This window comes from Malus domestica, chromosome 13 (assembly GCF_042453785.1).
Source record: "Malus domestica chromosome 13, GDT2T_hap1".
Classification (NCBI taxonomy): Eukaryota; Viridiplantae; Streptophyta; class Magnoliopsida; order Rosales; family Rosaceae; genus Malus; species Malus domestica.
In genome coordinates this window covers 17,198,797-17,221,298 of record NC_091673.1, presented here as the reverse complement: position 1 = coordinate 17,221,298, position 22,502 = coordinate 17,198,797, and the positions used below count along the sequence as shown (strand labels likewise).

The 22,502-nt window shown below is 37.2% G+C and overlaps 2 protein-coding genes and 1 long non-coding RNA gene across 21 annotated transcripts; 2 read left to right on the top strand and 1 right to left on the bottom strand.

The window, feature by feature from the left end:
- The first annotated feature begins 2,045 nt into the window (after positions 1 to 2,045).
- LOC139190519 (uncharacterized) lies at positions 2,046 to 5,320 on the top strand. 2 transcript variants are annotated; one of them, XR_011574783.1, is made up of 4 exons: positions 2,046 to 2,313; positions 2,451 to 2,584; positions 2,735 to 4,761; positions 4,914 to 5,320. XR_011574783.1 is itself a non-coding variant. In XM_070810853.1 (3 exons), the coding sequence occupies exon 3, from the start codon at positions 3,637 to 3,639 to the stop codon at positions 4,459 to 4,461; it is 825 nt and encodes a 274-aa protein (XP_070666954.1). In that variant the 5' UTR covers positions 2,046 to 2,584; positions 2,735 to 2,851; positions 2,924 to 3,636; the 3' UTR covers positions 4,462 to 5,320. The 2 variants fall into 2 exon arrangements, 1 of the variants encoding a protein (XP_070666954.1); XM_070810853.1 differs by having other exon boundaries at positions 2,046 to 2,584; positions 2,735 to 2,851; positions 2,924 to 5,320.
- Positions 5,321 to 10,895: 5,575 nt separating this feature from the next.
- On the top strand, positions 10,896 to 14,982 carry LOC103453166 (uncharacterized). 2 transcript variants are annotated; one of them, XR_011574615.1, is made up of 5 exons: positions 10,896 to 11,013; positions 12,493 to 12,587; positions 13,097 to 13,149; positions 13,931 to 14,019; positions 14,604 to 14,982. It is a non-coding gene; the product is annotated as an uncharacterized lncRNA (long non-coding RNA). The 2 variants fall into 2 exon arrangements; XR_011574614.1 differs by having other exon boundaries at positions 13,926 to 14,019.
- A 227-nt stretch (positions 14,983 to 15,209) lies between these two features.
- On the bottom strand, positions 15,210 to 20,828 carry LOC103453165 (uncharacterized). Of its 17 annotated transcripts, none has more exons than XM_070810621.1 (9): positions 20,580 to 20,823; positions 20,346 to 20,493; positions 19,320 to 19,634; positions 18,841 to 18,957; positions 18,415 to 18,483; positions 17,762 to 17,905; positions 17,538 to 17,655; positions 17,295 to 17,447; positions 15,210 to 16,069 (listed from the first exon to the last, which is right to left on the bottom strand). In XM_070810621.1, the coding sequence occupies exons 6-9, from the start codon at positions 17,791 to 17,793 to the stop codon at positions 15,872 to 15,874; spliced, it is 501 nt and encodes a 166-aa protein (XP_070666722.1). In that variant the 5' UTR covers positions 17,794 to 17,905; positions 18,415 to 18,483; positions 18,841 to 18,957; positions 19,320 to 19,634; positions 20,346 to 20,493; positions 20,580 to 20,823; the 3' UTR covers positions 15,210 to 15,871. The 17 variants fall into 17 exon arrangements, with proteins under 17 accessions (XP_070666722.1, XP_070666721.1, XP_028947138.2 ...); XM_070810620.1 differs by having other exon boundaries at positions 19,320 to 19,543; XM_029091305.2 differs by having other exon boundaries at positions 19,320 to 19,540.
- Positions 20,829 to 22,502: the final 1,674 nt, after the last annotated feature.

Below are 22,502 nucleotides of genomic sequence, written 5' to 3'. Positions count from 1 at the left end.
GGGTCCTGCACCCGCGGGTCGGGGCGGGTAATTGCAATTCGGGGCGGGTACATATATTGTAAATTCAAAACGGGGCGGGGCGGGGTGGGTACAAATTTCAGATAAAACGGGGCCCCGGCCCGAACCGTTTCCACTGGGAGATTAAATCTCCACCGTTCATTTGTTTAGGTTATGTAGAATTCTCTAGATACTCTAAGAACTCTCGACTTCTCCCTCACGATCCTTCTCCTGAACTTAACATTTCGTCCTGTCTCCGTCGATCGAGGTCCATCCTACCCACCACTTAACCACCATCTCCGTCGTCGATCGAGGTCCCTCCCACCCGCCATCAGGACAAGTTCGTTGACGTTAAGCATTTGAAGTACAGTAATTGGGTATTGCTTGTTTCTCTCTCTCCTCTCTCTGGAATGGAAGAGAATATAATAGAATATAATACAAAATAAGGTTGTAATGATTGATAGGATTCCTCTTACTTTTTTTCTCTTGTCCTGTGTTGGGTGGGTCAAAGAGGAAGAAGAGGGACTATAGGTGTTATTGGTCTGAAGGCATTTACAAAGGAAAACGATGAGGCACAGGAGATGAGAAACCCTTTAGGGTTGTTTGGTTTTTTGGGGGAATTTTTTTATATGGGTTTTGGTTTTCTTTTTTTTTTTTTTTTTTTTTTTTGAGATCAATCAGTAAGATATGGGTTTTGGTTTGGGGGTATTTGTGATATGGGATTTGTTTGTTTTTGACTTAATGTGGGATTTGCTTGATTTTCTGATAGGATTTATGTGATTGTACAAATCCCCCACTTTCTTTCTCTGTTCTCATTCTGGTCTTCCTCCCACCTTCTACTGCGTCGAAATCACAGCAGCGACCAGGCTCACCAAATGAGTCACGACTCACGAAATCAGCTCACCATCGGAGAAGACGAAGATTACGAAGCTCCAGATCAGAGAAGACGATAGGCTCAACTCGACTGCTGCAAATCGGAGAAGACGAAGACTGCGAGGCTACAGATCGGAGAAGAAGATTGGACCCGTGAACCCGGCTCGAATCGGCCCGTTTGAAATGGGTCGGGTTAGGTCCGGTTCCAAAATTTGAAATTCCATTACTTGCCCCGACCCGGCCCGTTGCATTTTCATGCGGGTCCGGTCCGGTCCCTCCAAATTTGGGCCTAGCCCGGCCCTTGCCCAGCCCTAGTCTGGAAGTGGTTTTAAATAGAAACGATTTCAGTAAGCACTCGTTATTTTCGTTATTAACTTCAAGATGCTTCTTGTACAAACGAATTCAATTAGAAATACTTTTGATGTATGTGCTTATTTTAGATAAGAACTTCAGACGGGCCCATTTTCGGCCAATTTTGACTTTAGGCTTTTTTTTATCTATATATGCCTCTTTGTTGATTTATTCGGTTAAGGATTCAGTGATACTTCATGGGAACTGGCACCCAACAATATGGTTCTTTCGTTGAGATTCTAAATTAGAGATTACAAAACTGTCTATGTTTCAATTGATCTTCTTCAAACAGGTTTATATTGGTCCAAAATCTCAAGTGGCCTTGAGGGTTGTTTTTTGGGTTAGGCTATGAATGTTTGAAAAAAAGGAAGTTGTTACATTATTCTAGCTACAAACATTCGTCTAAACTATTGGAAAGAAAATTTGAACCGCTTACGCAACATAAACGATAGGATAGCATGAATGAATTCTTTACTTTCATTTGTTTCAAAAAATAAAATGATTTCTTTATGATGAAAGCAAAACGATCCACTTTTCAAATGCCATATAATTGTAAACCACAAAAGAACTAGCTGTCCAAATTACTCCATGGCGCACCCAACAAAAGAAAAAGAAAATCAGTTGTTGTATAAGGGAGAACTTTGCTCGCAATGTTTCCTTACACGCTGGAGATGCAACTCCACACTATTAGATGTAAATGGACATGTGTAATGATCTTGATGGTACATGTGTCAAAATCGTATAGCTTCTATTAGTTAGAAGCTTGCTTAGCTGTTAAGATAACTCAGCTCTTATAAATAGTAGGAAGGCCAATAGTTGTAACTAACAATTACTGAAATGAAATCAGTTTTTATACTTTCTCTCTCTAAACTTTTCGCTCCTCAATTCCTTAGTTCTTAAGCTTTTGCTGCATGGTTAATATGGTATCAAGAGCATCAGGTTACTGTGAATCCTGAGCTTGAAGGAGAAGATTGACAAAGAGTTGGAGGTCGAAGTATATCTTTTCTGCAACGACGGCGATCGTCGACGATTACATCCGATGCCCAATCTCATCGCTGAATGCAACTCTCCATAGAATCAACAGCAGAAAAGGTGAGACCACAGTCCATATTATCTTGTAAATAATGCAAAATCCTTTTCACTAAGGAAAAATGCATATATGTTGGAGTAGACATAAACTGACAAGCATAGTTGACTACAAAAGCTATATCTGGACGTGTAAATGTAAGGTACTGTAAAGCACCTACAAGACTTCGAAATAAAGTAGGATTAGACAAAAGTGGGCCTTCTTCTTTCAGTAGCTGAGTATGGGGCTTGCAGGGAGTGGAACATGATTTGCAGGAATCCATGGATGCTTTATGAAGTAAGTCTTTTACATACTTGGACTGGGATATGAATAAATCCCCATTATCTTTGTAGGTAATCTAAAGACCTAACAAGAATGTTAATAATCCCATATCTTTCATATCAAACGCTTCTCCCAACTGATCAATAACTTCTTGAACTAAACCAGGCTGAGAACCAGTGATGATGATGCCGTCCACATATAAAAGAAGAATTACAACTTCATTGTCAAGAGCTTTAACAAACAAATTGGGATTGGATTCAGAGACAACAAACCCCAAATTAGGTAGATAGGTAGTAAATTTTAATCAGGTTTTTTCCTTGTGTTCCAATCTTGAGATTTGAGTAAATTTTTGAGGCAATTACTTGAAGAATTTTGAGGCACGAAGCCCTTTCCTCAGTGAATTGGTGATGAATGTTGAAGAATCTTGAAAATTACTGCAATTGATTTGTGATTTGTGATAAATCTTGAAGAATTGTGAAGTCTTAGTACTGGAATTGTGAATTGCTCAATTTTGTTGATTGTGCAAGGAAATTTTGAGCACTAAGCTTGTATCTATTATCGAATTCGTGAAAAATTACTGAAATTAGGGCACAAAGATTGCTTGTTTGGTGAATTGTTTGAGCATGAAGCTTGTGGATTGTGAATTGTTTTTGTGACACGAAGTCTCTTTCTGTTGAAGTGGTCATCCTTGTTTGGTCAGTGAAATTCGTAGCTATGGCTTCTCCAAGTTCTACACCTTTAAAGATTGATGGATTGCTTGGGATGTTGACTATTTGATTGCATGATGATAACTTTGCAAAGTGGTCCTTTCAATTTCGTTCTGTCCTAGAGGTTATGATATGTTTGAATACTTTGATGGAACAAATGTTTGTCCACCTAAGTATGTTATCTCACTTGATACTGGTGTTACCAAAGAGATCACCGAGGCGTATAAATAGTGGATCAAAATAGATAAGGCTTTACTCAGTCTCTTAATTGCAACTTTAGGCGATGAGGCCATTGAATATGTTGTGGGGAGTAAAACTACCTACGAAGCTTGGACATATCTTAATGATCGATATGCTATTATGTCTCGTGCTCGGATCAATCATTTGAAGACAGAGCTTCACACTATTAAAAAGGGTACCGATACGATTGAGAAGTATCTTTTGAGACTTAAACATCTCAATGATCAGTTGCTAGCTGCAGGGGAGATAATTTCTGAAAATGATCTAATTGTGGCTGCTTTAGCAGGATTACCATCTGAGAACAATATGATCAGGACTGTGGTCGTGGCATGGGAAACTCTGATGACTCTTAAGGAGTTTCGTGCACAACTGTTGAGTGCTGAGAGAACCGCTGAAGATTCACCAAGTTCTGTTTCATTCCCTATGTTTGGCATGTATTGTGAAGGGGAGTCATCCATGACAGGAGTTACAAGGCAAATATTTCTAGGAGGATCCTCAAATTCTGGTGCAAATGGACAGGTTTATCAAGGAGAATCATCAACTCATAATGATACTCATTACAATGGCAATGTGGGTTTTGTGGGACAATATCAAAGGCAATTTGGGAATCACAATGGCAATGCTGGTTTTGTAGGACAATATCAAAGGCCATCTGGGAATAATGGAGGTTACAATGGTGGTCAACAATTCAACTTCAACAGAAATAGAAACAATTTTAGGCCACGATTTAATGGAGGTTTTAATGTTGGGAATAGAAACAATGGTGGTTCTTCTGGATCTTCAGGAGATTATCAGTCTAAGAATGGATCTTCGGGTGGAAGTGTTTCTGGTTCATGGACTAATTGGAATGGAAATTCTGGACAGAAGCCAAATGTCATCCCAGAATGTCAAATTTGTGGCAAGCGTGGGCATACTACACCAAATTGTTTTTACAGGAATGAGTAGTAACATTCTTTTGGTAAATCTATTCCAGAATGCCAGATTTATGGGAAACGAGGCCATACTACACTAAATTGCTATCACATAAGCAATTATGCATGTTAGGTGTATGTCCACCTCCGTCACTTATTGCTATGAATGCCAGTGCACCATCTGAATTTAATGCAAATCAAGCATGGATTATGGATACCGATGCAACACACCACATAACAGGGGACATGGCTGATCTAAACATGATCACACCTTTTGAAGGAGATCAAAAAATCACTATGGGAAATGAAGAGTGTCTTCCAATGAAAAATACTTGTTCAAACTCTATCACCACTACCTCTAAACCTTTAAATCTGTTAACTATCCTACATGTTCCTCATTTCGCTGCAAGTTTATTATCTATTTATACTCTGTGCAGAGACAATAACTGTTATATATTTTTTGATGAATTTGGATTTTGGGTGCAGGACAAGGCAACAAAGACAATCCTACTGAGAGGAAGGAGTAATAAGGGTTTGTACTACATTCCAAAGCAGTTATTCTTCAACTACAATAAATTGCTGCAACCTTCACCAACTGCCTTTCTTGGACAAGCAATCAAGGCTTCTATGTGGCATCATAGACTAGGGCATCCTAGCAATAAGATTTTACATAGTATGCTCTCTCAATCTCAGATACCATATAAAACTGATGTGAATAAGAATGTGTGTAGTTTTTGTTTGCAAAGAAAAATGTCAAGACAAATGTTTTTTTCCTAGTTCACATGTTTCTGTAAAACCCTTTGAAAGAGTAAGTAGTGATGTTTGGGGGCCATCACCAGTTGTATCAATGGAATGATAAATACTATGTTAGCTTCATTGATGACTTTACAAAATTTACATGGATTTGCCAACTGTGTTACAAGTCTCAGGTTCAGTTAGTGTTTGAGCAGTTCTATGCATTTATCAAGAATCATTTTAAGGCTAATGTCAAGTACTTTCAATTTGATGGTGGGGGTGAGTATGTGAGCTTAAAGTTTAAGAAATTTTTGGCCACTAATGGGATTATACATTTGGTATCTTGTCCATACATTCTACAACAAATGGAGTAACTAAACGCAAACATAGACATATTATAGAAACTGCAGTCACTTTGCTATCCATTACTCATTTGCCTCACAATTTTTGGTTTCATGCTTGTTCCCATGCCATTTTTCTGATTAATAGGATGCCATGCCAAAATTTACAAATGCAATCTCCATTCTTTAAGTTGTTTGGAGTAAATCCAATATTGAATGGTCTCAAAGTCTTTGGCACAGCAGTTTATCCTTTTCTTAGACCCTATACCTCTAGTAAATTGGATGTCAAAACTGATCAATGCACATTTTTGGGTTATGCTTTGGGATACAAAGGTTGTGTGAGTTATCATAGAGTGAAATAGAAGTTGTTCATTTCTAGACATGTGGTGCATGATGAAACTGTGTTTCCATTTATGACAAATCATGTACAATCCTCTTCACAACAGGTGACCACTCACCTAGAACAGTATCTTGTACTTATGCCAATTATAATACCCACTTTCAATGGCTCTGATCAGTCTAGTAGGGTATGTATTAGTACTAATTCCATTGAATCTAGTGGCAACAATGTGAATTCTTTAGCTAATTGGAATCATCCACATTCTGGGAGTATTAATCAAGACACAAGAAACAGTGTGAATTCTGTAAGTGTGGAGCAGCATTTTAGTTCTTAAGGTAACTCAATATATATGACTGATATTCAACAGGTTTCAAATCATGGTTCTTCTGTACAAGCTTCCCCCCAACATACTTCACCTTCCTCTAACACATCAAATGCTTTGTTGTTTGTCCCTAGTTTTGCACACTTCGAGGTAACTCACTCACTTGATCCAAATAATGATTCAAAAGTTGTTGTACACTCTAATTTACTAATTGTATCCTTTAGTCATCCTATGACAACTAGACTCAAATCAGGTGTCATCTCAAGAAAAGATTATAGTTCTTATATTGCAACTACTCTTGATGTTTCCGAGGAACATACCAGTGATTCTATTGATGTTGTATTCAAGGGCTATACTGTTGTTTTGTCTATACATGATTCGGTTGAGCCTACTACTTTTAGAATAGCAGTTAGTCATGAACATTGGAGAAATGCTCTGGTAAAAGAGTTTACAGCTTTGCAAAAACAAGGAACGTGGGAGTTGGTGCCACCACCGATTGATAGGAATGTGATAAGTAGTAAATGGGTGTATAAGATAAAGAAGGATCAATTTGGCAAGATTTCCAGGTATAAAGCTCGATTAGTGGCACAAGGCTACAGTCAAGAACATGGACTCGATTATGCTGATACATTTAGTCCTGTAGTGAAACACACTATTGTCCGACTTGTCCTTGCTCTAGCTGCATCACAGAGGTGGAAGTTACACCAATTAGACGTCAAAAATTCATTTTTGCATGGTGATCTTCAAGAAGAAGTGTTCATGAAGCAACCACAAGGATTTCAGGATCCTACTCATCCTCAATAAGTTTGTAAGCTTGTTAAGTCTCTCTATGGACTTAACAAGCTCCTAGAGTTTGTTGTCTCTGAATCCGATCCCAGTTTGTTTGTTAAAGCTCTTGACAATGAAGTTGTAATTCTTCTTTTATATGTGGACGACATCATCATCACTGGTTCTCAGCCTAGTTTAGTTCAAGAAGTTATTGATCAGTTGGGAAAGGTGTTTGATTTGAAAGATATGGGATTATTAACATTCTTCTTAGGTCTTCAGATTACCTACAAAGATAATGGGGATTTATTCATATCCCAGTCCAAGTAATGTAAAAGACTTACTTCATAAAGCATTCATGGATTCCTGTAATCATGTTGCACTCCCTGCAAGCCCCATACTCAGCTACTGAAAGAAGAATGCACACTTTTGTCTAATCCTACTTTATTTCGAAGTCTTGTAGGTGCTTTTCAGTTCCTTACATTTACACGTCCGAACATAGCTTTTGCAATCAACTATGCTTGTCAGTTTATGTCTACTCCAACAAATATGCATTTTTCCTTGGTGAAAAGGATTTTGCGTTATTTACAAGGTACTATGGACTGTGGTCTCACTTTTTCTGATGCTGATTCTATGGAGTTAACTGCATTCAGCGATGCAGATTGGGCATCAGATGTAAACACTAGAATATCTAAAACTGGCTTTATGGTATTATTAGGCCCAAATCTGATTTCTTGGCAGTCAAAGAAGCAAGGGAGTGTTTCCAGAAGTTCAACTAAAGCAGAATATAAAGCTTTGGCAAATGCAGCTGCTGATGTTGCGTGGATCCGTTTACTTCTTAAAGATTTGCATGTTTACTTACCTACACCTCCACTTCTCCACTATGATAATGTTTCAACCCTTGCCTTGTGTTCTAATCCGGTGTTCCACACTCGGATAAAACATCTTGATACAGATTTCCACTTCGTTCGTGAACGAGTTCAGAAGGGGGATTTATTGGTGGAGTATATTTCTACAAATGATCAAGTGGCTGATGTATTAACCAAAGGTCTTCATGGTCCTTTACTTCTAAAACATTGCTCCAATCTCAAACTGGGGTTCCCCAGTTCAGATTAAAGGGGGGGTAATGATCTTGCTGATACAGGTGTCAAGATCCCATAGCTTCTGTTAGTTAGAAGCTTGCTTAGCTGTTAAGACAACTCAGCTCTTACAAATAGTAGGAAGGCCAACAGTTGTAACTAACAATTACTGAAATGAAATCAGTTTCTATACTTTCTCTCTCTAGACTTTTCGCTCCTCAATTCCATAGTTCTTAAGCTTTTGCTACATAGTTAATGCACACCAGCAGCCTTTTCATCGATCACTTGTTTGTCCCCACGCAGCATTCTTCAGATAAAATTTCTTCGTCTACAGACTACAGCAGCTGTGTCGTGTATCAAGTAGCTCAAGATTCTTGTGGCTATTCAGTATAGTTTCCAAAGCACCGTACGACAGGAAGATTGACGGAATCAGAAGACGCTTTAGATGCGGAAAGCCTACAGCAATATATGACACTGCTACGTCATCTATCATTTGATATAGGCCGAGTTCATTTATGAATTAGCAATGCATTGAATTAGCAATATATTGCTTAATAAAAAGAAGGTTTTCTAGTCAAAATGGTCTTTAAAATTTACATAGCTCCTTACTTTGGTTCCTAAGATTTGAAATCAATAGAATTTTATAAAAAATAACAAAAATACCCTCAATTATTGTCAAATAATCAAGGTTGTATAATGTTGAATCTCCTTAGCTAACGTCGCTTTTAAAAATGGAGAACAATTATTTAGAGTCGGATCTATCATTTTCAGTCATATAAAAAGGGTAGCATTATAAGTCCGACACATTACTTTAGTCTAAAGTAGGAGGGAAATTGGCACTATTCATATGAACAGTGTTTTGGATCACATTTCAGTTTATTTACAAGATAGCCACTCGGATGCTTTTAACCCACTTTCACTTAATTTACAAAATTGCCACTCAGGCTTAAAAACCTTTTTTCAGCCGTTGGCTGCATTTCATGTTTGACTTGGCGAGAGAGAGGGGAAGGGAACATCACGCCTGACAAATTGGAGAGAGACAATTGCTCTCATTTTTTACTCGAAGACAGCTAGGTGTGCCGCTGGCGAGCGGAGAGGGGGGGACAGAGCGACCACAGAGGAAGGAGACACAGGGCCTGACAGATTGGAGAGAGATGGGAGCTACGGGTTTGGATTGAGTGAGAGAGATTTAGGTAGGTGCTCTGCCAAGATCTATAGGATTTTCTCCCGTTTTAGAGAGAGAGATACAGAGCGGAAAGCATGGGTGTGTGTATTCTTTAGGGTTAACGGGTTACGCATAGAGGCGGTGAGGAGGGGATGGGTGAGGGACGAATGGCAGGGTCTGGGTTTTCAATTTTCTCCCTTGATTCTAAAGGTAATGCACTGCTTTTTTTTCATTGTTTAGTGTCTAATTGCCATTTGCTTTGTTAAAATTTTCATTTATATTTTGTTCTTTCATTCAAATTGTAATGGATGTTTATAAATTGTTGAGTTGGGTGCTAGGATTATGTCTCTGTTTTTGTGAATTAGGGTCTTCCACTGCTTTAATTTGTTTGTTTCTTGATTAACTTTTGTCTGATTGATCCTTTTTCTGTTTTAGAATTGTTACAAATTTTTTGTTACTTAATTGAAATTGTAATAGATCTTTGTAGATTGTTTAGCTCACCTTAGGGTTATCTCTTTTTCAGTTTATTGTTTTTAATTGTTGTTTAATGTTTGATTAGCCATTCCATTTATTAAAATTGTCACAGATATTTTTTCTATCATTAATGCTATCATAGATATTTTATATTGTTTACTTAACTATTAGGGTTTGCTCTTAGTCTTTTCTAGGTTGTTTAGATCACCTTTAGGGTTAGCTGTATGTCCACATTTTTTCCTACAACCTAATCCGTTCTCCTAACAACCATAATGTAGATAAATTTGTGGTGCTCCATTTCACATAGCCAGTAAGCTTCATTAAAGGTGTCATAGATATTTTTAAATTGTTTAGTTAACTATTTGAGTTTGCTCTTAGTCTTTGTGAATTAAGGGACTACACTGTCTTGATATTTGTGTTTTTCAGATGTTTTTGTTCCCTTTGCTTATAGGTAAACAAAATTCAAACTCCTTTTTAAGTTTATTGTTTTTAAATTTGGGAATTTAGGTTGTTTAGTTAACTGTTCAGTTCAATGTTAAGGTCAGATTTCTGTCTTTATAAATAAAGGGGTTGCACTGTGCTCATTGTGTGTTTCTTCATACTTTCCCACTAATTGCTTCTCACCAAATCACCTTCTGGGTCTTTTTCCATTTCACATCATTCGAATATCTCTATGTTGCTAGGTTGTTTTTCCATTTCTTGGTTGCTTCTGTATTTGTGTGATGCAATTTTTAATTTTATTTTTCATATGCATGCAGATCCAACACAAGCATACAGATCAAACCTTTCATTCACACAGCGGCCACCAAATCAACCATTACTGAGGTATTTGTCTATCTATTTTAAAATTTTGTTAAGTTTTGTTAAGTTTTATACAAACGAAATTATAATACAAATCTCTATACTGTGTTTGAAACTTTCTAACAACCAGTATAGACAGCAGGTTTAGATGTCTATTTGTTGTTTTTAGAAATGGTATTTTTTCATTTAACTCGACTTACTATGCATCACAGACTATTACATCACCACAATGGATCTCTTTGTTCCATCCTTTCTCCATGTTCTGCTACAAAGTTTTTTGACTTGGTCAATTTTGAAAGTTGGAGGGTTGTACATCTCATTTGCTTTGTGCTAATTTTAGTTCTCATCCGTTTTTCTCATTCTGACAATCTTATTTTGAATGTATACTTATTTGATTTGTGGCCTTTGTGTGGTATGTTGTGTATTCTTAGTGTTTACAATGATGTAATGTGGCCATTGAAATGATCTCAGAATGAGAAAGTGATCAATTGTGTTTCCGAAGTTCTGTGTCATGAAAGATAATCCTAAGATTCAACAATTTTTAAACATTTTTACATTTATTTGGTAAAGGATGAATCCAACTTCAATCTTAGCTTTTTCATTATTTATTAAGGAAAACTAATGAAAAGGGCTTGAAAACTTTGAATTTTAATGATAAGGACAAAATAAAGGGTAAAGTGAATAGTACCAGGATTGACTTTTTAATGTAAAAATGTGGTTTTTCGTTAAAGTGAACAGTACCGGGTGTTTTTCGTTAAAGTTCCCTATTTATTATGCTGCTTTTCTATTTCCAAGTTCTTATTTGTTTTACTTAGCTTTAATTTCATTTTATTAGCTTTAATTAGATTAGATTTAGAGTATGTCTATGCTTTGAAGCTCTGACATTTCCAGGCTGTGATTTGGTTTAAGGTTTTGTGCTTGCCTTTGCTTATGTGCATAAAGAAATTTAAGTGTTTTTCTCAATTTGTTTTGTTCTGTGCATTCAATTTAATTATTTTTCTCAATTTCTTTTCGTAATTTGTTTTTCTCAGTTTGGGTGATTTGAACACCTAAATTATGTTCTGTTTTATATCATGTTGATTCAAAGATTGGCCCTTTCTTCTGCCAATGATTTGAACCTGAATGATTAAAAACAGTTCACATTTGCTTCCATTTCCGGGCTGTCATTTGGTTTAAGGCTTTTTAACCTCTGTGCATTTCAATTTCAATGTTTTTGTCAATTTACAATGCTTGCTAAATCTATTTCAAGGGTGGAAGTACAGCTAAAAGCCTCAGAGTTTTAGTTACTTATACTATTTCCCCATACTTTCCGGATTTCGTTTTGGATCTTAATAATAGCTGTTATATTGCTTGAAATTGTCAATGATTTCAGTTCTTCGTTTTATTTTCTTTTTGGAACTCATGAGTGTGCAGTTTGATCACTGAGTTTGACAAACAAATATATAGAACTTTTCAAATAGACTTTAAATTTATCCCATAGAGTTTCTCCTTTTCTTTTTCTGATTGTTGTTGCCATGCTGAGAAAAAAATTATATTAATGGCTGTTCATTTGCCTCTATAGTATTTCTTAGTTATTCTGATCTCCACTGGTTCTCTAAATGGTGTGGTTTTTCAATCAGTTAACAGTTTTTAAAAATTGAAACAACATTATAGTTGTAAGCGTAATCATTTGATTAGTCTGCCTTATAACATAATTCCTGGACACCAAGTATCTAACCATGTACAAGGCCCAACTATATAGTTTGTTTCTATTTGCGCCTGGTAGGCTTTCATTTCGGTATAGCCTTTCATTTTGTTTCATATCGGTTAGGCTTCTTTTTCACCATTAGCTATCTTCTGATCATTGATAGTTTAATAGCACTTGGGAATTCAGCACAAATAAATTATCTACTCTATTTATTTCTACCGAGCAATATATCTTTGCCGAGTAATATAGTTGTCCGTTTCTCTGTTTCAATTATTTTATCTGATAAGAACTCATAAGTTGCCTATGTTTAAAGCTACTTCATTTGATTGGTGTTTTGGTTTGTGTGGTTTACCCAGAAGGAATCTAACACTGTAAGAAGCTGGATTCTGGTGGAAATTGGACAACTTTGTGGGGATTTCAAGGTCTTTCTAAGAGGTGAATGTTTTGGAAGGTAATATATTGTGTGTGTTTATATATTCTCATTGCCATGTAATATTTTGTGTTTAATACTTTTGATTCTCCTTTATTTTTTAGTTGATTCTTACCCACTATCACTCTACCCCAGACTTAAAATGCCTAAAATCAGGTCAAAACTTACGAAAACTCACATATATCACTATCTTTTTTGCTATGTTAATACCAATGAGCATTTAACAAATACCTTCCTCGCTGCCAGTTTTGATTGCTGTTCACTTTTTGCACCAGTGCATACCAAAAGTACCATAAAGATTAAAATTTAAATATCTTAACCAAAGGCATCCAAGGTATGATGGGTGCATAACTCAAGATTTAAAATCATAAATGTGAGCTTTTTCAGTAGGTGTGTTTTGTAATTCATCGTATTTGTAAATTTCCTTTGTTTTTTGGTCTCGTCTTTTGGTCATTTAGCTAAAATTTCTATAGTTTTGCTCTTTAAATTTGAAAGTCTCTAAGTTGCTAACGGATCTACATTGTTTGCAGATTTTATAAATTTGGATCATTCAAGGAAGAAGTTGGTTCCATCCTGTTTTGAGGTATATAATTATACGCCATCATTTTTGTTCAAAGCCTATTTAGCTATCAACCTTTTTTCATTTATATTTGTGAAGCTTTGATGTTTAGATTTGAAATATATAATTCAATTTTTGTCGTTTGAGCTTACATTGGAACTGAGTTTCTTTCTATTTAGTGTGCGTATCTGTATCTGTTCATTAATGTCAAGACTGAGATAACTAAGCATCCACTGAAGTTTAACGAATGCTTATATATACATTTAAGATCTGAAATGAATGAAATTGTTTTCTTATTTAGTAATCGCTGTATATATATATACACTTTTGGTAGTGTGTCATTACCATATGCTTTTGGTCCAACGATTCTAACCTATATTATATCATTTATATACTTTTGGTAGTCTGTCATTGCCATTTACTTTTGCTGGAAATGATGTATTACTAAAATCATCTGCTACCCCATAATTTTCACCAACAGTACTCCACAGTGAACCATTATTTGCTCTATTTAACCTATTTCTTCTGAAACCAACGTTCTCACACTCTTAACCCCTGTACTAATTCAAAACCAACTTTGATACCTCATGCTTGCTTTGGGCCTTTAAATTAATATGGTGACAGATGATGCATTCCCATTGTTAGCAGCTTTTCTTTCGTGAAATGTAAATTTGTTGTACATTAAGTCCGTTGAACTGTCAAAGGTAGAGTCCATTGCACTATCGCAGATTGAGTTACTTTTCCTGTGTCCATTTGGTTGCGCTTCAAATTCTGATCTCAATCTCACTGATTTGTTGTAGTTTAGATCAAAGTCTCATTACAACGTCGTGATCTGCTCTTCTTGGTGCCTTTGATCTAGGGGTTCGGACCTATTGCATTTGAATCAAGGCTTTGGTATGTCACCTAAACTAAGATGCATTGTTTCCCCATGCTTTCCGTTTGAGTTACTGCATATTTATAATTTTTCAATTGATTGTTTCGTTTTATCAGCTTATGTCATTCGTTTGCTCTTTGCTTTGTTTCTCATTCTTGGTTATCTCTGTGATCCTTTGATACTTCTCGAGTTCATTGGTTTCTTTGTTTTTGTTGGTTTTAATTTAGTCTCAACCATTCTATTATTGTTCAAAGGTGCATTGGTGTCATTTGTGATTTTGCTTTAACCAGGTGTTCCTAATTCTTAGTCGAATGTTGTTAGCCATTTAATATGTTTTTTTGTCAATTGCTTTCTTGGTTGGTGTGGTTGGTGTTTTCGTTAGGTTTTCCTAAGAGTCAACCCTCTCATCCCTCTCAAAGTACTTTAATGAGTGCTGTTAATAGCTACTCTCTCCGAACAAACCTAACTTATATCCAAAAAACTCATAGCTTCTATATTTGAGTTTTAAAAATCTTTTACAATGTTATTTTAAGACCTACAAGCTAACTAGATTTTTCTTTCTAAAATACATAAATATTAACATTCTATTTAATTTGACATTCAGGGTTAATAAAATGGTGAAAGAGATTGATCGAAGCGAACAACAAATTCTAGGAGGCTTTTTGGTAAAAAATTTAAGGGAACTGATTAATGCTCGACACGATGAAAAGAATAAAGGAACGATAAAGAAATATTCTGATACTGCCCCAGGATCCAATTTGCTTCAACACCTGCATGTTCTTTGCTTTGCACGTTTGTGCTTGGAAACTTAGATGCTAGAATGAGAACAAAACAGTCTTTATCTTTTTTGTCAACTACTTAAAAACATGTACCTAACCTAGAAGATATATATTTTGTCACCTTGGCTACAAGGGCAACATGGCTGTGAACTATATGTTACTTCTGTTTCTTCTATATATTAGGGAACTAAAATGTTTCGTTTCGTCTTGTTAATTGTACAATGCAGTTCAAGGTGATGCATTCAAGCCCCACAGCATCGCACGGGCGTTTTTTCTAGTTTGTTCTATTCTATCTATCTATATACCAAACTTCAATTAATTCAACGAAGGACAACTTTTTTTTTCAGTTACCATGTCGGCTCGTGCTGATGATATAATCATATGTGAAAATAACACGGTGCACCCGAGTTTTCTGTTTAAAAGAGATCAAATTGCACAGAAGGATAATACAGGTTGTATTTTGCTCATGTAACCCTGTCCGTTTTAATTATTATATTTGACATTGAGGAAGATGTCGAACTTTGGAACCTCTCCAAACAAAGAATAACTTACATCGCGCTGTTACACTATTACATGACATCCCGTGTCAATCAATCAAAGACCTTAATAAAAATTTACATCCTCTATGTCTTGGGCACGAGACACCATCATGGAGGTCATGCCATGTAAATCCTCCTTCAAATAACTTCAGTTTCTTGTGGGCAAATTACTTTGAAGGATTGAGGTATAGGGCTGCAGACGGGCAAATTGAAATGCAATGTGGAAATGAGAAAACTTTAAAGAACAATGCGACAGAAACAAATGGTGAACTCCAGTCGATTTCTCTTGATCAAAATGGTGATTGATATGCAACCCGAGAAGTTTTACTTGAACCGCAACCAAAATAGAAGAAACCACGACCTATAAATTTCTTCGTTTCTGCTATCATGATAACATTCGACAGTCGCTTGCGAAACCACAAATGCAATCCAAGCATACAAGATGGACAGTAACTAGTTGCTCATGATAAACTTGACTTGAGACCATAAGCCTAAAAGTTGAGAAATTTACGAGAGTAATACTTTGATCATTGATACTGGAATCCTTCTTATCATTATGTCTCCATTGGTTCCTCATTTTCAGGTTCCTCTTCATTGTTATCGTTCTCATGTTCAATTTTTTCTGCATCCGCGGTGTTTGCCCCACTTTCATCAGTTGCTGCTGGAACAGGTAGAGATGGTAACACTTCTACCACCATATCTACTAGATCTTGAATTTTCTCTCCTAAACGGCTATCGATATCCTCTATCATCTGTAAAACATCAGAAAAGTAATTAACAAACCAAATTTGCAAGTTGACATATTCCATAAATTACAATAAAGCAGGAACGCTACACTATTTTCTCTTAGTTTACAATAAAGCAGGAACGCTACACTATTTTCTCTTAGTTTACAATAAAGCAGGAACGCTACACTATTTTCTCTATATAGCAGAGGCGATGGTGACCTTAGGTCATTACACAAATAAAGATCAAGACAAAATGCCTTCCGTACAGACTCATGCTTAAATGCAATAATATTTACTATGTTTTCATGGGTGACTGGTGTCTTTAGTAATTTGGTGGATTTATTGAGAGAAAAGGGCAGTGGTGTACGACTTTGTAGTTGTTCTGCTCAGCCTTGCTGTCATGGTGTGGGTTTGATATTCAAAATTTTCACGTGGCATTGTTAAGCCGGAAAAGGCTTTGTTATTCGAAAACGGTGGCTCTCTTTTGAGGTCATTGCACAAAGGAACATCAAGACAAAATGCATTCATGCGGACTCATGCTTAAATGCAATAATATTTACTACGTTTCATGAACCAAAATGATATATGAGAAAACAAAAGATAACGTGTATGCACCAAGCACATGTTAATCCAACAAGGTGTTCATAGATTCTCTAAGCACAGACGACAAGAAGGGAAAACACACTAGTCCATTCCACAATTTGGGAAGACACCAATTCATAATAAACAGTAGACACTGAAAAGTTCAACCTTAATGACAACATCATGGTAACATTGTTAACTCAGAATTGCACAGAGTTGATAATTTTCTGATATCAATGGTCACAAATAATTATTTCAGGTTGACAGACTACAGAATATAGAAACAAAATACATGGTACTCAGCCAATGATTTACCGTACTTGAATAATGTGAATCAGCAAATTCATTCATGTCAAGCAATAGAAAGCATAGCATTCCGCTCATAATTTTTCTCTGCGCAAGATATATAGTGTTCCTAATTTTTTTCCCTAGCCCACTTAAATGTGGTTCCTATTCCACCCACAATGCAGGGTACAAAGACAAATGCAATTAGCTGCAGATACGGTGTGATCACATAAACCCAATACACGAAACGACAGGCCACATGATAATATACACAATCAGAATCCAAATACATAAACCATAAAGAAAGAAGCATCACAATCATTACTAGAATCAATGAGATACGCAACAGAAACAGATTATCAATCAAAGTAGTATAACACACCGGGAAGATTCCAACGACGTTATATGGCCTAGTGTTGATAATATTGAGCACCTCAGCTTCTGCAAGGTCATATTCCCTACACTTCTCCTTGAACTCATCGATACTCTCTCTTGTCTGAGTACAAGCAGGAGTTGCAACCAAGTAATCGAAAATCTAAACAAGGGAAATAAACAACACATCAATTCTCACAACAATACTGATAAAAAAGGGAATGGGTGGTGGAAATATAAATATCATTACTACCTTATACTCGGATGGCGCTACATTAGCAAGAACCCGTGCTAGATCTTTTGAAGCCCCTTTGGTCTTTAGAAAGTTGAGCACATCAAAATTGGTAAGCACACCGGAATTGGCCTGTAAACTGCAAGAATTTGTTTAAATGTGGAATTTATAACACCACCAGCATTAAGAAAAAATAATATGAAACTTCTGCAAAAGCCTTAAAATGGAAATTCATATAAACTAACCTAATTAGAAATAAGTAAAAAGTTAAAGACATACATCTTCATCCCCCTAAAATCAGAGCTTAAGGCTGACAAAAAAACTGTAATAACAGAGCGCTCCGATACCCACAACAAGCCAGCCGGTGTTAATCTATTTCAGCGAAAGACCTATAACATGAAGTAAATAAATACATAAATAAGTACTCAATGATGAATATTAAAGGAAAAAAGACAAACTAAAGGCTAAAAATGCCTAGATCATCAGCCTTAGCTATATATAAAACACCAAAGTTTTCTTGGCATGTCGTAGTGGATTGGATTGTACAAAATTGTCCTTAGTATTATCGTACATTTGGTATCGTCAATGCGGTTTTTGAATATAAATGAAGCGAAGAGGGATTGAGCAACCAGCAGCTCTATAACTAACAAAAAGAAAAAGTTTCATATCGAGAAGTTGGATTAAGCACATATGTTAGCTATCATAGAGATACGACTCATAAATTGTACTCCATCGACTAAGGAAAACAAGAATGTCTATTTGATATCTTGGCTATAGTGTTGTAACCCACTATCAACTTTTGCAATACATATGAAAGTAACATGTGGTCCTACAGGTGTAGACTATTGAATGCTTCCGAATGTAGATACAAGTATCAAGTCTGAAGGTTTTAATATACCGTATGAATTCCTAATATTCCGTAGTGCAAAGTTCGATCCTTAGATACTTTTTCAGGTTTTCAATGTTCCTAAAAGCAAACAATGCACGTCAGATTTGATGTTGTACTGGGGTAAAGGGAACTTGCAATCAAGTAAACACATACATACTGATAAAATATATATACGCATGTATATATGTGTGTGTGTGTGTGAAGATCTTTAATTAAGCATAAAGAAACGAAGTGTAAAAACCCTTAAAAAAAATTGACCAAGAGAAGTTCAACAGCTCCACAGTGAACACAACATAACAAGTTGAAACAGAAATTAATAAACCAATTGAAGCATAAATTGCAATGCTCAAACAAAAACTAGAGAAATTCAAAAGGAAAAAAGAAGTTACTAATATATGAATTTATTCAACCAACGAAAAAAGAATCAGAACTTACCAAGAACGGGACCAACTAAACGATTAGAGTCCGAGAGAGACCAGAAATTGAGAGAAGTGGCTGCCACTCCCACGTGGTTTCCCGCAACCATTTATGTTCCCTCCACGACTGCTCCTACTACAAAATCCAGAAACATTGTAATTGTAATCACGGCTTCAAACGGTACAGCTATTACTTAAATCCAACAGAAGCGTATATACAACAAAGTTGCAAATGCCAACAACTGAAGACTGAGAAATGTCACGATACATTCATGGACTATATCACAAACATTATCAACTTGTAGCATGATTTCCCATTTTATTCGTTTTGGGAACGTGTACGACTCTTGATACCAACAAACAACAAATTTCTTTCAACGTAACTGGGAAGATACGTATTAGATGTTCTCAACTGCTGGATAGCTCTAAGTCAAACACGATGATGATGCAGAGATTTCATGATTGCACCTAGTAAGCATGGAAAGCAGCTTGTATTACCTTAATTTGGGAGGACATGAGATGATGGTGGTCGATTTCGATTCGCAGGATGATGGTGGTGGTGCTCTCGATGGCGGTGATGGGGAGGTTGCGGTTGGAATGTTTGCGAGGAGACGGTGGTGTGTTGGTTTGGTGATGGTGGTCGCAACTAGCAAGTTGCCAGAGAGAGGGAGACGAAGACGGAGCCGAGGGCTGTCGAGTCAGAGGAGAATTGGTGATGACTGCTGTCAGACGTTGTGAAGAATAAATGCTGACAAGCTATATCGGTTTCAAGATGCAACCCATTTTTGGGCCTTATACAATAATGGGTCAGGCCTTAAAAAATATAAATTCATTAATTTATTGTTAGAAATCCATCTAACAAATTTTAACCAGGGCTGGTTCGATATGAGATACCGAACCGAAACTAGTATCCCGAATCTCAAATAGAAATTTTTCAGGATGGAAATTTGAAGACCAATCCCAAACCATATTTTCGGGATTTCGGGACAAATCGAGAATCCCAAATTGAAATATGAAATTATGAATTGTTCTTGTATTCTACTATCAAACTAACGCCATCATATTTTTCTGATTGCAAATAATTGGATCAGTTGAAATTTCTCCATTTCTAGGTTTAATTGGATCAAAATTCTAGCATTCCAAAAACACGTAATTGCTTCGAAGCCATTAGATGGCAACCCTAATTCTCTGCTTGGTTGCCGAGACAAACAACTTCTCTGGAAGATTTCTCAAAATTCAGAGAAAAATACAAGTAGGTGAAATAATCGATTCCCTAATTCGCCCTAAAACCCCAACAATGAAATTAAACAAAACTAACATTTCAACAAATGAAAAAAAGGCTCAAATTTCAAAACCCAGGATAATAAAGAAACAAAATTGACATTGCAATTGACAGTAAGTATCACAAAGATGTTCGTCAAACTCGACAAGTAAAATATAGGATAACAGAAACTAAATTTTCCTAGCATTTTCTCGGCAACCAAAGTAAAAACAAAATTGAAATCAAATGAAAGCTTCACATACCTTGGAGAAAGCCAAGTGAAGGATGTCGGCGAGAAAACAGAGAGAGAGGGGTAACAGAAATGGCGGTAGGGCAAAAAACTGGGACTAGGTAAGGGGTTCTGAGCTTTACTCTACCAGTTTGGGACCTTTGTGCTTAACTACAAACGACCTATATAAAGGAGAAGAGGAAATAAGACCATTCGAACTTCGAACCCTAAATTAAACTTCAAACCCTAAATTAATTCCAAATTTTACCTGATTTGGGGGAGAATCGGTGCACACTGCATAGTGAGGGATGAGAAGTCGACAGAGAGAATCGCGAGAGAGAGCGGTGGTAGTGGCTCTGTGTGGTGAATGAAGGCTCCAGCCGCTCCACAGTGAGGGATGAGGAGTCGAGAGAGAGATATCAGATCAGAGAGAAATCGGCGAGGATGACTGAATGAAAGTGCAGGGTGAGCGGTGAGGTGAGGTCGGGAGAGAGAGGAGAGAGTGATGTGGGTTTTATTTATATATTTTATTTTTATTTTATTTTTTATTTCGGTTCTGTGATTACCGAACGAATGAAAATGTGAGACTGATTCCCGTACCGAAATTTCGGGGTCGGTTGTAACAACCCGTCTAGATGATTTAAGAGCAACTCCACCCATGGAGCTCTCCCCTCTGGCAATCCACTATTCAATCCACCCTATTGAACAGTAATTGCATTAAATGAATAGTAACTACCATTAATGAACAGTAATTGTCATTTACATCTCCACCCTTGGAACCCTCCCCCTGGCAATAAGCAATTAAAATAATAGTTTTTTTTTGTTTAAATAATAAAAAATTACAAAAGCTCCGGTCCCCTCTCTCTCTCTCTCTCTCTCTCTCTCTCTGACACAAAAAAAATAAAAAATTGCAAAGCCCTCGGGCCACAGGCCCGTCGACTCCCCACCCCCCCTTCGCTTGGGCTCCCACCGTCGCTCGGCCTCCACACGGCTGGACCTCTCTCCACCGGGCCTCCGGCCCCTTCTTCTCCACTGTCCCCCGAGCAACCCACATGGGTGGAGTTGCTCTAAACGGATTTTGAATCCGAAGGGTATTGTAAAAATTTTATTTGTGTTTTTTAGTCTTAATATGTGTGCCAAAGGGGCCCATTGCTGTTGGGTTTGTCCCCCGGCCCTAATCCCTTTTTTATCTCCTCTCCCTCTCACTTCATCTCTCTTCGAAATTGGATCCTCTCTTTAGCAAATGGTGGGGATCTTCATGACCACACAATACGAATCATTGGATTTTAATCCAACTATAAACAGAAGGGTCCCTTTAAAAGTTATAATAATTGTAACCGTTGGATCAAAATCCAACGGCTCGTATTGTGTGGTCATGAGGATCCCCACCATTTGCTCAGGTGGGGATCCAATTCCGCTCCTCTCTACACTCTCCTTATCCTTCCCTTTCTTCAAACACACACAAACAACCTTCACACCACTGGCATTTCCCTCCTTCGGCGACCACCACACCGTCATCTTTACTAACCTTTCTTACTGATCAATGTCGGATCCATGAACTTGAAGCTTAGGATGATTTCTCCCTGCTGCACAGTGACACCACCACTGTTCAAGGTTATCTCCGGCGACTTCTTTCCGTTCTCGGCGAAGGTGAGTCTAGGGAAATCCCCTATTCTTTCGATTTATGTTGCTGGTATTAAAATAGATGTGATAAGTGGCATTTATATGCAGAAATCACTTTGGGAAATATTTCCCAGTTTCTCGGCTCGAAAACTGGCAGCTTTCGAGCCTTTCTCCAACGATGTCCGGTCACGACCGAGGAAACTAATGGTAAGGTGTGAATCCTTGTTCCCTTAGCTTTAATTTGAGTGGTTTTACGATAGAAATGGTTGAGTGTGGACCCCAAACGGAGTCGGGAAATTCCGACCAAAATCCTCTACTTTCTTCTTTGTTGGGTCCGATGACCCGCGAGTTTAAATGGGTCAAACCCAACCCGCCATCAAGAACCGGCCCAAAACTTGGGCCTATGTAATCCGGCCAAAGCCCAAGCCCAAGCCCAATCCTTGAACCCAGCCTAATATTCGGCCAAATCCACTACCCACTAACCTAGACCTAACCCTAAACCCAATTGGGCAAACCTGGGCCCAGGCCTTTTTATCTAACCCAACCCAGAACCCTTTGGGCCAGGTTG

What these genes read in the sequence shown, in the direction of transcription:
- LOC139190519 (XM_070810853.1), top strand. Translation starts at nt 3,637, where the DNA reads ATGTCTCGTGCTCGGATCAATCATTTGAAGACAGAGCTTCACACTATT.
- LOC103453165 (XM_070810621.1), bottom strand. Translation starts at nt 17,793, where the DNA reads ATGTCTTTAACTTTTTACTTATTTCTAATTAG. An exon ending in TAGCGCCATCCGAGTATAAG is followed by an intron (nt 17,448 to 17,537) that starts GTAGTAATGATA and finishes TCCCTTGTTTAG; the next exon opens with ATTTTCGATTACTTGGTTGC. An exon ending in ACGTCGTTGGAATCTTCCCG is followed by an intron (nt 16,070 to 17,294) that starts GTGTGTTATACT and finishes GATGTTTTACAG; the next exon opens with ATGATAGAGGATATCGATAG.